The sequence below is a fragment of the Pleurodeles waltl genome, chromosome 6, assembly GCF_031143425.1.
Source record: "Pleurodeles waltl isolate 20211129_DDA chromosome 6, aPleWal1.hap1.20221129, whole genome shotgun sequence".
NCBI lineage: Eukaryota > Metazoa > Chordata > Amphibia > Caudata > Salamandridae > Pleurodeles > Pleurodeles waltl.
Window position 1 is genome coordinate 1,181,088,134 of NC_090445.1, and position 16,966 is coordinate 1,181,105,099.

The 16,966-nt window shown below is 48.2% G+C and overlaps 1 protein-coding gene across 3 annotated transcripts in view; it reads left to right on the forward strand.

Moving 5' to 3' along the window:
- ZFAND4 (zinc finger AN1-type containing 4) overlaps positions 1-16,966 on the forward strand; it is a 273,261-nt gene that overhangs the window by 66,062 nt on the left and 190,233 nt on the right. For all 3 annotated transcript variants that reach the window (XM_069240423.1, XM_069240422.1, XM_069240424.1), the window contains one exon: positions 15,300-15,441. In XM_069240423.1, the coding sequence (XP_069096524.1) occupies positions 15,300-15,441 (142 nt within the window). The remainder of the gene's footprint in view (positions 1-15,299; positions 15,442-16,966) is intronic.

Sequence of the window (16,966 nt, forward strand, 5' to 3'; positions counted from 1 at the left end):
ACTCACGAAGTTCTGGGAATTGGCCCTGGACAGCGTGGGGACACCTTTGCTACTGCAGTAAATGAAGGTTAGTCATATAAGTGACTTATAAGTTACTTAAGTGCAGCGAAAATGGCTGTGAAATAGTGTGTGCACTATTTCACGCAGGCTGCAGTGGCAGTCTGTGAAGGGGTTTGTCTGAGCTCCTTACGGGTGGCAAAAGGAATGTTGCAGCCCATAAGGATCTCCTGGATCCCCAGTGCCCTGGGTACCTAGGTACCATATACTAGGGACTTATATGGGGGTCCAGTGTGCCAATTGAAATTTAAACTATAGTGACTTATTTGGAAACAGAGAGAGCGTAAGCACTGGAGTTCTGATTAGCAGAGCCTCAGTGACACAGTTAAGCACTACTGACAACACACACCTTAGGTCACAAACTATGAGAACTGGGGTTCTAGTTTGCAGGATCCCAGTGAGACAGGCAAAACACACTGACAAATAGGGTTTTAACTATGAGCACTGGGGTCCTGGCTAGCAGGATCCCAGTGAGACAGTAAAAACACACTGACACACACTCACAAACAGGCCAAAAGTGGGGGTAACCATGCTAGAAAGAGGCTACTTTCTCAGATGCCATATTAAGTATATGGTCTGGGAGTTTGTCCTTACGAACTCCACAGTTCCATACAGGCTTCACTGAATACTGGCAAGTTTGGTATTAAACGTCTCAGCACAATAAACCCCCACTGATGCCAGTGTGGTATTTATTTAAAAAAAATGCACACAGAGTTAATCTTAGAGATACCCCCTGTATTTTACCCAATCCTCTAGTGTAGGACTGACTGGTCTGTGCCAGCCTGCCACTAGCAAATGAGTTTTTGACCACATGGGGTGAGGGCCTTTGTGCTCTCTGAGGCCAGAAACAGTCTGCTCTGGGTGGAGGTGCTTCACACCTCACCCTGCAGGAACTGTAACACCTGGTGGTGACCCTGAAAGGCTCCGGTCTTGTGTTACAGTGCCCCAAGGCACTCCAGCTAGTGAAGATGATCGCCCCCGGACAAAACCCAACCTTTGGCAGCTATTTCGTGGGAAACTTAAGAAAAACAAAGAGGCACCCCTAAGGTGCCCAGAGCTTAAGTGACTCCCTCCCTGCAGAATCCTCCATCTTGGCTTGGAGGACAGGGACCAATACGGATAGGAATGTGCCCCCCTCCCCAAATGGAGTGGACACGAAGGGAGTAGCCACCCTCGGGGACTGTAGCCATTGGCTAGTGCCCTTTGACCCCTGTAACACCCCATATTCTGATGGATACAACTACCTGTGGATTCCTCACCTAATGAATACTCCCATGGCGCCAGCTTTCAATGGAAATCTTCTTCCTAGCTTCTGCACGTCGACGAGGACGTCACATTTGCTCACGCGACGCCGTCTGACGTCATACAGGCAATAAGAAGTCCTCGCCGACGTGCCGACGTCAGTTCCCTTTTTTCCGTGCCATTCGAAACGGTTATCTTCGAGGGAGCTACTGTTGCTTTTCGAGTTACAGTGTATTTTTCTGCTGCATGTTTTTCTCTGAGGTTACTATGTCTCAGAGGAAGTCTGGTTTCAAGCCCTGTCGAGAGTGTGGGGGCAAAATGTCAGTTACTGACCCCCATTCGGACTGTTTGTGGTGTTTGAGTTCCGACCACGACGTGGCCACGTGTGATTCATGTCAACACATGAATCCGAAAGCCCTGAAGGAGCGAGAAGCCAAACTCTTTATGGCGAAGTCGAAGAGAAAGGAGAAGAGAAATCATAGAAAATCCTCCTCGCCGAAGTCCCATCGACGTCATCGAGACTCCAGGCGTCGTCGGGACTCACGACGCCATTCAAGCACGGAGAGGTCTCAATCGAAGTCGCCATCGGCTCAGCGTCGGAAGACTTGGGAGGTCAGTCACTCCTCATCCATCGACGCCGCTGCCTTCTCCGGCTTCACCGACTTCGCCTGGGCAGACGTCTTCAGTGTTTGAGGTGCCACAGCCTCCGGTGTTCTCACTGACGTTGCGGACTTCGAGGCCGGCGTCGGGGTCGCCTGCTCTCCAGGCACCCCAGTATCCGGCTTTCCCGGCCCCTGGAGCCGATAATACCGCATTTTTAAATGCGATGTTTACCATCTTCCAGCAGATGGCTCCAGGCAGTGCTCCGACTGGTCCTTCGGGTCCGTTTTCTTTCAGCTTAGGTGCTCCGGCGCCGCTACGGCCAGCACCCTTCATGCCCTTTCACCCCTTGGGGAGTGTGGGCTCGGCGCCGGTGTTGGCTCCGGTGGCTCCAGAGGTTTCGGCCCCGGAGGTTTCGGCTCCATCGGCTTCGGGGTTTCGGCCAGTGACCCCGGCAGGGCCTTCTGAGACTCCGAGACACACTTCTCTTCATCCGACTCCTGGCTCGGCGTCGAAGCTTTGTGTGGCGCCTGACATGGCGTCGGATGGATCCGGTGATTGGCGTCGTTCCTCGACTTCTGCAGATGCCATGTCAACGCTGCGAATTGAGGAGAGGTTACATTCGAGGAGACGTGCTCTCCGTCTCTTGGAGGAACAGGAATATCAACGGGTCCTGGAGGAAGGAGAAATTGAGGAATCTGGCGAGGGTCTTCATGGACTGGATACAGCTAGTGGCCTTGATACTTCCCCTGAGTGGGACTTGTCATCTCCAGGGGAGTATACTGAAGAGGCAGCCACTTTTCATGCTGTGATAAGGAAGGCGGCTAACTTCCTCGAACTGCCTTTGCCGGTGGCTGAGGCAAAACAAAATGTTCGATGGCATCTGTCGCTGTAGATACACATGTTGTGCATAGCCCGCCATCTGGTGTTGGGTCGGAGTGTTACAAGTTGTTTTTCTTCGAAGAAGTCTTTCGAGTCACGGGACCGAGGGACTCCTCCTCTTTGTCTCCATTGCGCATGGGCGTCGACTCCATCTTCGATTGTTTTCTTTCCGCCATCGGGTTCGGACGTGTTCCTTTCGCTCCGGGTTTCGGAACGGAAAGTTAGCTCAAAATCGGAAAATTACGTCGGTATTGTTGCGCTCGGGATCGGGTTAGATAGCATCGACATCTCATCGATACGATAACATCTCTGTTGCCCTTCGGGGTAGTTTTCGATTCCCCGTCGGGGCCTGGTCGGCCCGACCGCGTGTGACTTCGGCGCTGATGGAACGGACCCGTTCCGTTTCTGTCCTAAATGCCACAACAAATACCCATATACAGACCAACATTCGGTCTGTAACCTGTGCCTGTCGCCCGAGCACAGGGAAGAAACTTGTGAGGCCTGTCGTGCGTTCCGGTCCCGAAAAACGCTCCGTGACCGCCGAGCCAGAAGACTGCAAATGGCGTCCACGCCGACAGGACACCGAGATTTCGAGGAACAAGAAGAAGTAGAAGCCTTCTTGATCCATGAATCGGACTCGGACGAATTCGACGACCATGAAACAGTGAGTAAGACGTCGAAGATAGCACATAAGAAAACTGACAAGGCCCAGGGGACGCCACTGCCATCAGGCCATGGCTCAACCCATAAACTCGGTGACCGACCATCGGCACCGAAGAAGGCCGAAATAGTGCCGAGATCGTCCGACTCGGGTCGAGACACAGGCACCCAGCCATCTCGGGACCGAGATAGTGCTGCCGGCAAAGATCGACGCCGAGATAGCGGAGCCGAAGCTGCTCGACGCAGAGACAGCGGCACCGAAGAGGATCGACGCGAGAGGGGTCGACTCCGAAAAAGAGGAAAGTCGCCTCGGAGCCGAAAAAGAGCGTGGACATGGTTTTGGTGCCAAAACGACCCACAACCGAGCCAACTACCGGTTCCTATTCAGAGGAACAATCACTGTCCTCTCAAATGCAAAAGCATAGATTCGAAGAGGAATTACAATCCACTGAGGTGGACCACACTCAAAAAAGGATTTTTATACAGAGTGGAACAGGGAAAATAAGCACCCTTCCCCCTATTAGGAGGAAGAGGAGACTGGAATTCCAACAAGAACAAACACCACAAACAAAACTGGTGAAGAAGGTAACTCCGCCACCCTCTCCTCCACCTGTGGCTCCCATTTCACCGGCACAGACTCCGTCACATTCAACGGCTCACACCACCTTAAGCCAAGGTGACCAGGACCAAGATGCTTGGGACTTATACGACGCCCCAGGGTCGGACAACAGTCCTGAGGCGTATCCTACAAAGCCCTCACCACCAGAAGACAGCACAGCATATTCACAGGTGGTGGCTAGAGCAGCAGAGTTCCACAACGTGTCTCTACACTCGGAGCCTGTCGAAGATGACTTCCTCTTCAACACCCTCTCTTCCACACACAGCACCTACCAAAGCCTGCCTATGCTCCCAGGAATGCTAAGGCACGCAAGGGACATATTCAAAGAGCCTGTCAAAGGTAGGGCAATAACACCGAGGGTGGAAAAAAAATATAAAGCACCTCCCACAGACCCAGCTTTCATCACCTCACAACTGCCACCAGATTCGGTTGTGGTAGGGGCGGCTCGCAAGAGAGCAAACTCCCACACATCGGGCGATGCACCACCCCCAGATAAGGAGAGCCGAAAGTTCGATGCAGCCGGTAAAAGGGTCGCAGTACAGGCTGCAAACCAGTGGCGCATCGCAAACTCTCAAGCGCTCCTAGCGCGATATGACAGAGCCCACTGGGATGAGATGCAACACCTCATTGAGCATCTACCCACAGAACTACAAAAGAGGGCGAAACAAGTGGTTGAGGAGGGCCAAAACATCTCCAATAACCAGATACGCTCCTCTATCGACGCAGCGGACACAGCAGCAAGAACGGTTAACACGGCAGTAACCATCCGAAGGCACGCGTGGCTACGAACATCTGGTTTTAAACAAGAGATACAGCAGGCGGTGCTCAATATGCCATTCAATGAGCAACAATTGTTCGGACCTGAAGTGGACACGGCAATTGAGAAGCTAAAAAAGGACACGGACACTGCAAAAGCCATGGGCGCGCTCTACTCCCCGCAGAGCAGAGGCACTTTCAACACCTTCCGCAAGACAACCTTTAGAGGGGGGTTTCGGGGTCAATCCACACAACCCAGTACCTCACAGTCAACACCGTCCACCTACCAGGGACAGTACCAAAGGGGAGGCTTTCGGGGCCAATACAGAGGGGGACAATTCCCTAGAAGCAGGGGAAAATTTCAAGGCCCCAAAACACCTACAAACAAACAGTGACTCACTCGTCACTCATCCCCTCCACACAACACCAGTGGGGGGAAGAATAAGTCAGTATTACCAAGAGTGGGAGAACATAACAACAGACACTTGGGTCTTAGCAATTATCCAACATGGTTATTGCATAGAATTTCTACAAATCCCTCCAAACATACCACCAAAAACACAAAATATATCAAAACAACATTCGGACCTCCTAGAAATAGAAGTTCAAGCATTACTGCAAAAGAACGCAATAGAACTGGTACCAGATACACAAACAAATACAGGGGTTTACTCACTGTACTTTCTAATACCAAAGAAGGACAAAACACTGAGACCAATCCTAGACCTCAGAACACTAAACACATACATCAAATCAGAACACTTTCACATGGTCACGCTACAGGAAGTGTTACCATTGCTAAAGCAACAAGATTACATGACAACCTTAGATCTCAAAGACGCGTATTTCCACATACCAATACATCCGTCTCATAGGAAATACCTACGGTTGGTATTCAAAGGAATACATTACCAATTCAAAGTATTGCCGTTCGGTTTAACAACTGCACCAAGAGTCTTCACAAAGTGCCTAGCAGTAGTGGCTGCACACATCAGAAGGCAGCAAATACACGTATTCCCGTATCTAGACGACTGGCTAATCAAGACCGACTCACTGACAAGGTGCTCACACCACACAGATCAGGTCATACAAACCCTCTACAAACTCGGTTTCACCATCAACTATGCGAAATCACACATTCTGCCGTGCAAGGTACAACAATACCTAGGAGCGACAATAGATACAACAAGGGGAATAGCCACTCCAAGTCCACAAAGGGTTCAAAATTTCCAAAAACTTATACAACGCATGTATCCAACACAAAGAATACAGGCGAGGATGATATTACAACTCCTAGGCATGATGTCCTCATGCATAGCCATTGTCCCAAACGCAAGGTTGCACATGCGGCCCTTACAACAGTGCCTAGCATCACAATGGTCACAAGCACAGGGTCAGCTTCTAGATCTGGTGTTGATAGACCGCCTAACATACCTCTCGCTTCTATGGTGGAACAATATAAATTTAAACAAAGGGCGGCCTTTCCAAGACCCAGTGCCACAATACGTGATAACAACAGATGCTTCCATGACAGGGTGGGGAGCACACCTCAATCAACACAGCATACAAGGACAATGGGACGTACATCAAAGAAAGCTGCATATAAATCACCTCGAACTACCAGCAGTTTTCAAAGCATTGAAAGCATTTCAACCAATCATAACTCACAAATTCATTCTTGTCAAAACGGACAACATGACAACAATGTATTATCTAAACAAACAGGGGGGGACACACTCAACACAGCTGTGCCTTCTGGCACAAAAAATATGGCAATGGGCAATTCACAACCACATTCGCCTAATAGCACAGTTTATTCCAGGGATCCAGAATCAACTTGCAGACAATCTCTCTCGAGATCACCAACAGGTCCACGAGTGGGAAATTCACCCCCTAATTCTAAACACTTACTTCAAACGTTGGGGAACACCTCAAATAGACTTATTTGCAACAAAGGAGAACGCAAAATGCCAAAACTTCGCATCCAGATACCCACACAGGCAGTCTCAAGGCAATGCCCTATGGATGAACTGGTCAGGGATATTTGCGTACGCTTTTCCCCCTCTCCCTCTCCTTCCATATCTAGTAAACAAATTGAGTCAAAACAAACTCAAACTCATACTGATAGCACCAACATGGGCAAGGCAACCATGGTACACAACACTGCTAGACCTATCAGTAGTACCCCACGTCAAGTTGCCCAACAGGCCAGATCTGTTAACACAACACAAACAACAGATCAGGCATCCAAACCCAGCATCGCTGAATCTAGCAATCTGGCTCCTGAAATCCTAGAATTCGGACACTTAAACCTCACACAAGAATGTATGGACGTCATAAAGCAAGCTAGAAGACCATCCACTAGACACTGCTATGCAAGCAAATGGAAAAGGTTTGTTTGCTACTGCCATCATAATCAAATTCAACCATTACACGCATCTCCAAAAGATGTAGTGGGTTACTTACTACACTTACAAAAATCGAACCTGGCCTTCTCTTCCATTAAAATACACCTAGCAGCAATATCTGCATACCTGCAGATTACCCATTCAACTTCACTATTTAGGATACCTGTCATTAAAGCGTTTATGGAAGGCCTCAAAAGAATTATACCACCAAGGACACCACCCGTTCCTTCATGGAACCTCAACATCGTCTTAACAAGACTCATGGGTCCACCCTTTGAACCTATGCACTCTTGCGAAATACAATTCCTAACCTGGAAAGTTGCATTTCTCATCGCCATCACATCTCTAAGAAGAGTAAGTGAAATTCAGGCGTTTACAATACAAGAACCTTTTATCCAACTACACAAAAATAAAGTAGTCCTAAGGACCAATCCTAAATTTTTGCCAAAGGTTATTTCACCGTTCCACCTAAATCAAACGGTAGAGCTACCAGTGTTCTTCCCACAGCCAGATTCCATAGCTGAAAGGGCACTACATACATTAGACGTCAAAAAAGCACTAATGTACTACATCGACAGAACTAAACACATCAGAAAAACTAAACAACTGTTTATTGCATTTCAAAAACCTCACGCAGGAAACCCAATATCGAAACAGGGTATAGCCAGATGGATAGTTAAGTGCATCCAAATCTGCTACCTTAAAGCAAAAAGACAACTGCCCATTACACCAAGGGCACACTCAACCAGAAAGAAAGGCGCTACCATGGCCTTCCTAGGGAATATTCCAATGCACGAAATATGTAAGGCAGCCACATGGTCTACGCCTCACACATTTACCAAGCACTACTGTGTAGACGTGCTATCAGCACAACAAGCCACAGTAGGCCAAGCCGTACTAAGAACCTTATTTCAGACTACTTCCGCTCCTACAGGCTCAGCCACCGCTTTTGGGGAGATAACTGCTTACAACATGCAACTATGCACAACATGTGTATCTACAGCGACAGATGCCATCGAACTGAAAATGTCACTTACCCAGTGTACATCTGTTCGTGGCATCAGTCGCTGAAGATTCACATGTGCCCACCCACCTCCCCGGGAGCCTGTAGCCATTTGGAAGTTAGCCTCAACTTTGTACATTTGTAAATATATTAAATCTTAAATAGGTACATACTTATTCACTCCATTGCATGGGCCCTATTACTAACAAACAACTCCTACCTCACCCTCTGCGGGGAAAACAATTGAAGATGGAGTCGACGCCCATGCGCAATGGAGACAAAGAGGAGGAGTCCCTCGGTCCCGTGACTCGAAAGACTTCTTCGAAGAAAAACAACTTGTAACACTCCGACCCAACACCAGATGGCGGGCTATGCACAACATGTGTATCTACAGCGACAGATGCCATCGAACATTTTGTTTTGCCTCAGCCACCGGCAAAGGCAGTTCGAGGAAGTTAGCCGCCTTCCTTATCACAGCATGAAAAGTGGCTGCCTCTTCAGTATACTCCCCTGGAGATGACAAGTCCCACTCAGGGGAAGTATCAAGGCCACTAGCTGTATCCAGTCCATGAAGACCCTCGCCAGATTCCTAAATTTCTCCTTCCTCCAGGACCCGTTGATATTCCTGTTCCTCCAAGAGACGGAGAGCACGTCTCCTCGAATGTAACCTCTCCTCAATTCGCAGCGTTGACATGGCATCTGCAGAAGTCGAGGAACGACGCCAATCACCGGATCCATCCGATGCCATGTCAGGCGCCACACAAAGCTTCGACGCCGAGCCAGGAGTCGGATGAAGAGAAGTGTGTCTCGGAGTCTCAGAAGGCCCTGCCGGGGTCACTGGCCAAAACCCCGAAGCCGATGGAGCCGAAACCTCCGGGGCCGAAACCTCTGGAGCCACCGGAGCCAACACCGGCGCCGAGCCCACATTCCCCAAGGGGTGAAAGGGCATGAAGGGTGCTGGCCGTAGCGGCGCCGGAGCACCTAAGCTGAAAGAAAACGGACCCGAAGGACCAGTCGGAGCACTGCCTGGAGCCATCTGCTGGAAGATGGTAAACATCGCATTTAAAAATGCGGTATTATCGGCTCCAGGGGCCGGGAAAGCCGGATACTGGGGTGCCTGGAGAGCAGGCGACCCCGACGCCGGCCTCGAAGTCCGCAACGTCAGTGAGAACACCGGAGGCTGTGGCACCTCAAACACTGAAGACGTCTGCCCAGGTGAAGTCGGTGAAGCCGGAGAAGGCAGCGGCGTCGATGGATGAGGAGTGACTGACCGAAGAAAAACAACTTGTAACACTCCGACCCAACACCAGATGGCGGGCTATGCACAACATGTGAATCTTCAGCGACTGATGCCACGAACAGATGTACACTGGGTAAGTGACATTTTCATTACTGACTGAGGTCTTACATCCGGCCTCTACATCGGCAGATCCTCTTTTGCCATTTAACGAGGCGCTGATTGAACCGGTATTGGAGGTTTGGAAGAAGCCGGTATCTTCCCCGGCTGTCAATAGGTCTGTGGCCAGGAGGTATCAGGCTGCACCATCTGACCCTGGCTTTCTTTCCAGACACCCTACGCCGGAAAGCTTGGTGGTCCAGGCTTCCTGTTCTGCAAGATCTGCGCCTGGATCTTTTCCAACAGTACCGGCGGACAGAGACTCCAAAAAGTTGGACTCACAGTCAAAGAAAGTGTTTTCGTCTTGTAGCATGGCGTTAAAGTCCACCAACGCTATGTGTATCTTGGGGAGGTACATCTATGCTCTTATGGACGAGATAACATCATCGCATACAGAGCTTCCTCAAGGACTCTTGAATCTCGTGTCGGATGCTCAGGCTGCTGCAACCCAGGTTATCCAATCTGGGTTGGATACGACTGACTCGGTGGCTAGAGCGATGGGCACGGCGGTGGTTGCGAGAAGACAGGCTTGGCTTCGCAACTTAGGGTTCTCTTCGGATGTGCAGTCGACCCTGTTGGACCTCCCGTTTGATGGGGACAAACTTTTTGGTGCCAAAGCAGATTCGGCCTTGGAGAGGTTTAAGGAGAGCAGGGCCACGGCCAAGTCGTTAGGACTGCAAGCCACTTCTTATGCCTCCTCCAGGTTTTTTTAGGAGGTTTTGAGGTTTTGGTCGTGGCTCATCCTCCTCTTCCTTTCGGGGGAAATTCCAACAACCTACCTCCTCTCTCACCTTTAGATCATTTAGAGGGAGGGGTAGGGTCCGTACCAGAGGAGCCTCTCAGCAGCACTCTGCCTCTTCCTCGTCCTCTGGAGGGGTGCAGCAGGGGAAGCAGCCTTAGGCTTCCACCGATTCCCACTCACTCCTCTCCTGTAGGGGGAAGGTTACTGCATTTTCTTCACAAGTGGGAGGTCATCACATCAGACACCTGGGTTACCAGCATTGTGGGAAAAGGCTACACCCTTCCATTTCTGGAGTTTCCGCCCCCCATCCTGCCCCGCCCATCTTATTGTTCAGAAGAACACCTCCTGTTGTTAGAACAGGAGGTTCAAGTCCTCCTTTCAAAGGGCGCGGTGGAGTTGGTTCCAGAGCAGGAAAAGGGTCAAGGTTGTTACTCAAGGTACTTCCTGATTCCCAAGAAGGATGGTCGGTTGAGACCAATCCTGGACCTGAGGATTTTGAATTGGTTCCTCAAACAGGAAAAGTTCAAGATGCTGACCCTAGCTCAGGTGCTTTTGGCGTTGAACAAGGGAGATTGGATGGTGTCTGTCGACTTGCAGGGTGCTTACTTTCATATCCCGATACTCAAGTCGCACAGGAAGTATCTCAAGATTTGTGGTAGGGTCGCAGCACTATCAGTTTGCGGTCCTCCCGTTTGGTCTTACTTCAGCACCTCGAGTCTTCACGAAGGTGATGTCGGTGGTTGCGGCAGAGCTCAGAAGGAAGGGGATAGCAGTATTCCCTTACTTGGACGACTGGTTGATCAAAGCCAAGTCCCCGGAGCTTGTGTTGCATCATCTGCAGTCGACAACCCAGTTGTTGTTCGACCTGGGCTTTTCGGTGAACGTGCCCAAATCTCACCTAGAGCCCTCTCAACGCCTCCTGTTCATAGAGGCAGTACTGGATACAACATTGGATCGAGCCTTTCCTCCGCCTCCGCGGATTCAAGATATTCAGGAGTTGGTTCCAATGTTTCGAAGTGGAGCGGTCGTTCCAGTCCTCAAGGTCCTTCGTCTGCTCGGTCTGTTTGCCTCCTGCATACTGTTGGTCACGCATGCTCGCTGGCACATGAGGGCTCTACAGTGGTGCCTCCGAAGGCTGTGGTCTCAACACAGAGGAGATCTCGAAGGTTCTGTCAGGATCTCCAGAGATGCTGCCACGGATTTGAAGTGGTGGATTGCGGATGACAATCTTTCCCAAGAAAGGCCGTTCACGCAGCCTCCACCAGTGACCACGGTCATAACGGATGCTTCCACTCTAGGGTGGGGAGCTCATCTGGGGGACCTAGAGATCAAAGGGCTTTGGTCTCCAGAGGAACAGATGTTTCATATCAATCTGTTAGAGTTGCGGGCTGTACGTCTGGCTCTCAAGGCCTTCCTCCCATCCCTTCGCGGTCAGTCGGTTCAGGTCCTGACGGACAATACTACCGCGATATGGTATATAAACAAACAGGGAGGAGTGGGGTCGTATCTTCTCTGCAGAGAAGCTCTTCGACTATGGTCCTGGGCGAAGGACCATCGGATTTGCTTGGTAGCAAATCATCTGGCCGGAGTCTTGAATGTACGTGCGGACGGTCTCAGTCGCCATTTCTCGGCCGACCACGAGTGGCGTTTCCATCCAGATCAAGTCCGTCTAATCTTCCAGTTGTGGGGGTTTCCTCGGATAGATCTGTTTGCCACCCGGGAGAACTCGCACTGTCCGTTATTCTGCAGCCTTCAGTATCCGGTGCAGGGAGCTTTGGGGGACGCGTTTCAGAGAACCTGGTGTGACCAGTTGCTTTACGCGTTTCCCCCCATACCCTTGATTCCTCGAGTATTGAGGAAAATTCGCCAAGACCGGGCCCAAGTAATCTTAATAGCTCCGGATTGGCCAAGGAGGGTGTGGTATTCCGACCTTCTCCAACTCTCACTGTGCCCTCCGCTCCGTCTCAGGGCAGACCTCCTCTCGCAGTCGCAGGGGCAGGTTTTACACCCCAACCTCCACAGTCTGCACCTACATGCCTGGAGATTGAACGGGGCAACCTGAGTTCCTTCTCTCTCCCGCCTGATGTAGTGGATGTTATCTTAGCGGCCAGGCGACACTCCACTAAATCTTTCTATGCTAATAGGTGGTCTAAATTTGTGGTATGGTGTGGAGAGAGACAGATTGATCCCTTACGTGCTCATTTGTCAGATATTTTATCCTTTGCTTTCTCTTTAGCACAGAGGGGTTGTGCAGTGGCTCCTATTAAAGGTTACTTGTCTGCCTTGTCAGCCTTCATTTGTCTTCCAGACCAACCTTCGTTATTTAAATTTCCTATAGTACTTAGATTCTTGAAGGGCCTTATGATTAAATATCCTCCAAATCCTTTCGTTATGCCTCAATGGGATTTGTCCTTGGTCCTGACTTTCCTTATGGGGTCCCCTTTTGAGCCTATGCATTCTTGCCCCTAAAGGTTCTTAGTTCTTAAAACAGTCTTCCTGGTAGCTATAACATCTGCAAGGAGAGTGAGTGAATTGCAGGCTTTATCGACTTATACAACTTTTTATGGGGATAAGGTGGTGTTGAGGACCAAGGCTGCTTTCCTTCCGAAGGTTGTTTCACCCTTCCATTTGGCCCAGACAATTACTCTGTCCACGTTCTATCCTCCGCCTCATCCTTCAAAGGAAGAAGAAAGACTACACCGCTTGGACCCAAAGAGGGCGTTAAGCTTTTACATAGACAGAACGAAGGATTTCAGGCTGGAGGATCAGCTTTTCATCGGATACGTGGGCAAGAGGAGAGGAAAGGCAGTCCACAAGAGAACACTCTCCAGGTGGGTTGTTCTTTGCATTAAAATATGTTACTCTTTAGCAAAGAAGGATCCTCCTGATGGTATTAGAGCTCATTCCACCAGGGCTAAGTCGGCCACTTCAGCCTTGGCTAGAGGTGTTCCTGTGGTCGACATCTGCAAGGCCGCAACTTGGTCGTCCCTTCACACTTTTGCGAAGCATTACTGCTTGGACTCTGAGGTCAGAAGGGACTGCCATTTTGCACAGTCAGTGCTGCAGGATTTCTTGGTTTGACCATACAGGCACCCACCACCGGGTGTGGTACTGCTTTGGGACTCTATTCATTAGGTGAGGAATCCACAGGTAGTTGTATCCATCAGAAGAACGAGTTACTTACCTTCGGTAACGACTTTTCTGGTGGATACATTAGCTACCTGTGGATTCCTGCTTTGGCCCCAGCCCTACCAACATGTCTCCTGCTTCAAAGAACCTCCAAAAGACCAGCAACACATCCAGCGGGACCAGCGTCCTCTGCTCAACTCCAAAGGACTGCCCTGTGCCCAAAATGACCAAGAACTCCCGAGGACAGCAGCTCTGTCTAAAGAAACTCACAAGCAAGGGCTCCCACCTCACTCCAGATGCCTGAGTTCTGCGTCTACCCTCGGAGCCGCAGGCACTTATCTGCAGGCAGGCCTGATTCCAAGTACCCCTTGTCTCCATAGGAGCCCATGTTAAATTTGCTCAACTTTGACCTCTGCACCTCACCGGCCCCGTGTTGCTGGTAGTGGGTGTTTGAAGTTAACTTGAACCCCACCCGGTGGACTTCCTAAAACCCAGAGACAGAAACTGTAAGTGTTGTACTTACCTGTAAACTGACCTAACATTTCTTCCCCCCAGGAACTGTTTCTGAAAATTGCTCCATGTGTCCATTTCTAAAATAGGTTATTGCCAATATTTCAAAAACAGTTTTACTTATCTATTTCAAACAAAGTATTGTTGATACCTGTGCAAAATACCAAACGTTTAAGGTACTTACCTGCAACTGGAATCTTGTGGTTCTAAAAATACTTTAAGAAAATATATTTTTGCTATATAAAAACCATTGGTCTGGAGGTAAGTCACTGGTTGTATGCTTCTTCTGTTTTCTGTGTGTGCACAACAAATGCTTTGCACCAACTACACTCTGATAAGCCTAACTGCTCGTCCACACTACCACAAAAGAGAGCATTAGTGTTATCTACTTTGGCTTCTGTTAAGCTTCAGGGGAACCCCTGGACTCTCCGCACACTATATCTTACTTTGATATAGTATGTACAGAGCCAGATTCCTACACAAACCTATTGGACATCCTTAGTGTCTGAACTGACGGAGGTTTCTAGGATGGCAAGTGGAGCTCCCGCCCTTTCTGATTTTGTTGGTGGGTGATGGAGAGCACTGGTGACTCAAGGACAGACTGGTCCTACCTGTGGGTCGCGCTTCTAGTGGTCATGCACGATATTGCAGCCAAATGGAACAACCCAATCCCTCTGACCCTGTTACATTGGCAGAGATGGGTGACTGGTGGTGTGCCCAGCAAGAAAAACCTGTATGAGGCCCAGGGCTGCCCTAGGAAAACATAGTATAGTGTAGGGGAATTGGTTGGGCCAATTGGGGTGGAATGGAGATCCACCAGCCTGTGTCCTGCTAGGGCTCTGTTGCCATTGCACCTTATATCACTGTGGTTATTTCATCATGATCTCTCTATTGCTTTGAATGATGTTATAACTTGCGTCAAATACAACATGTTTTGAAATTGGTCGATAAAATAAAAATGTAGGTGACCTTTCAAATTGCTGTGTTGATGGAAGGTTACCCTCCCATATAAAGCATAAAGTACATAGACTGAGCTTGCACACAACAGGTGGTGGGGCTAATCAGAAGATTAGAACACCAGCCGCAGCAGTGTAACCACCACTTTTAGGCCAACAAACGAATCGCACAAGCCATAGAACAATCTCTTGTGTAAAGATGTATTTATTGGAAATTCCAACTCAGGCCTGTTGGCCTTGTCACAAATGTTTGCATGCTGCATTGATCTTTTTTGAATACCGAAATCTAAATGAATACCAAAAACAAAAAATAATTCTAATTCTCATTTTACTCAACAGTGGAGGTTCCGTTTACAACCTCTATGATGAAGATGATGGTGAATTGTCTCCATCTGGCCAACAGATTTTAGAAAATTCAGTCACCATGAATAAAATGAAACTACTCAAGACAAAGATGGAGAACATGAACCTCAGTAAAAAGGTGCTGTAGAAACTGATCTTTATGCATAATCTGACATTTTGAAAGAAGTCACTAAATTCTAATTATTCATTTAAAGGAAAATTGCAAATATAGCTCCTGCAAGTACTGATGAAATACAGTGTCCCCGATTTCATGTTGCCCATCTTTAATCTCTGGCACAGTGCAAAAATCTTTTGAAATATCAGGCTGTCACCCCTTCTATTCCATCTCCTCATTCAAGTCACCGAAGTGCTGATCAGTTGGAGCTAAAGTGTACATAGGTTTTTTCCACCATTAGTGTTGCATTTGCACTGCTCAAATGGTGATTAACTTTTTTCTAATTTACTTATTTTTTAAAACTTTTAGGTAAAGAATTACCCTCTTTCCTCCTTTCATTTACTACACTTCATCTCCGTCTTATAGTTTTGCTCATTGCTCTCTGCGCGAGCATGAATTTATTGTAACCACAAAGCAAACATTTTACCCTTCAATACTTAGTTTTATTATGACTTAAGTTATTCTTGTTTATTTGTTAACATATATTAATCACATTTATTCTAAATTTCAATGTCACTGTGTTTACAAAATCCATATTTCCAAGCTGAGACTTTTGAACAAAAAGTTAATAAAGAAAACCATGTTCTTATAATTTTCAGTTCACGTCATGGGGCTATGCTCCCACTCCTATGTTACTGCCAGCGGTATACAGTTGCAACACTCTCTGTATTCTTATTCTTTTATTTATTTATTAATAAACGCCAACCCGTCAGTATCAACATACCAATATCCAAAACCCACCACCCCTTCACCTGATTATTTAAATCCGTCAATCAACAGACCTGATTTGATCATTAAATATTAAAGCACAACCAATACATACAAGTGCACAGAACTGAAAAGGGTGCAGGCCCATAATACAAAACAGTTACACGATAATACAATTGCTAAGATAGTGATCTTTAAAACATCATGGATTGCCTATGGTGCAAGGTAGAATTGAAACCCTAACATACCTTTAGAGATGCATGTGCAATATAATAAAGCAGATTTGCATATGGTCCGAGCAGTGCTCCGAAGTACTGGAATGAAAAACCTTTTTGTGTAGATACTATAACATTTACAGAAAATACTAAAATGTGGAAAGCCTTGTGGGGAATGCTCACCACAACAACGGCAGTTGAATCATACTGACCCCAACAGAAAGCAGAGATGGCTTCTGGTATTCCCTAGTCTAAACCTTGTCTGAAGCTTCATATTCCACTTAGTGGTTACCATTTCAAGGTACAGCTCCAAACCTGGGGACATTTGGATCAAGGTTTCTGTAATTATGAAGTCTCGTTTTCCCACTGCCTGCCATTCATAAAAGTCGCTGTAAGCCAGTATTTATCCTATACAGTTAACTAGTTTGGTTGTAAGGAATGTACCTTCTTTTTGGCTCTGTTACCCCAACTTTTCACCTGGTGTCAGTATGCTTAGACTGTTTTCACTGGGATCCTGCTACCCAGGAACCTAGTGATTGTGCTCTTTCCCTCTAAATTTGGTTGCC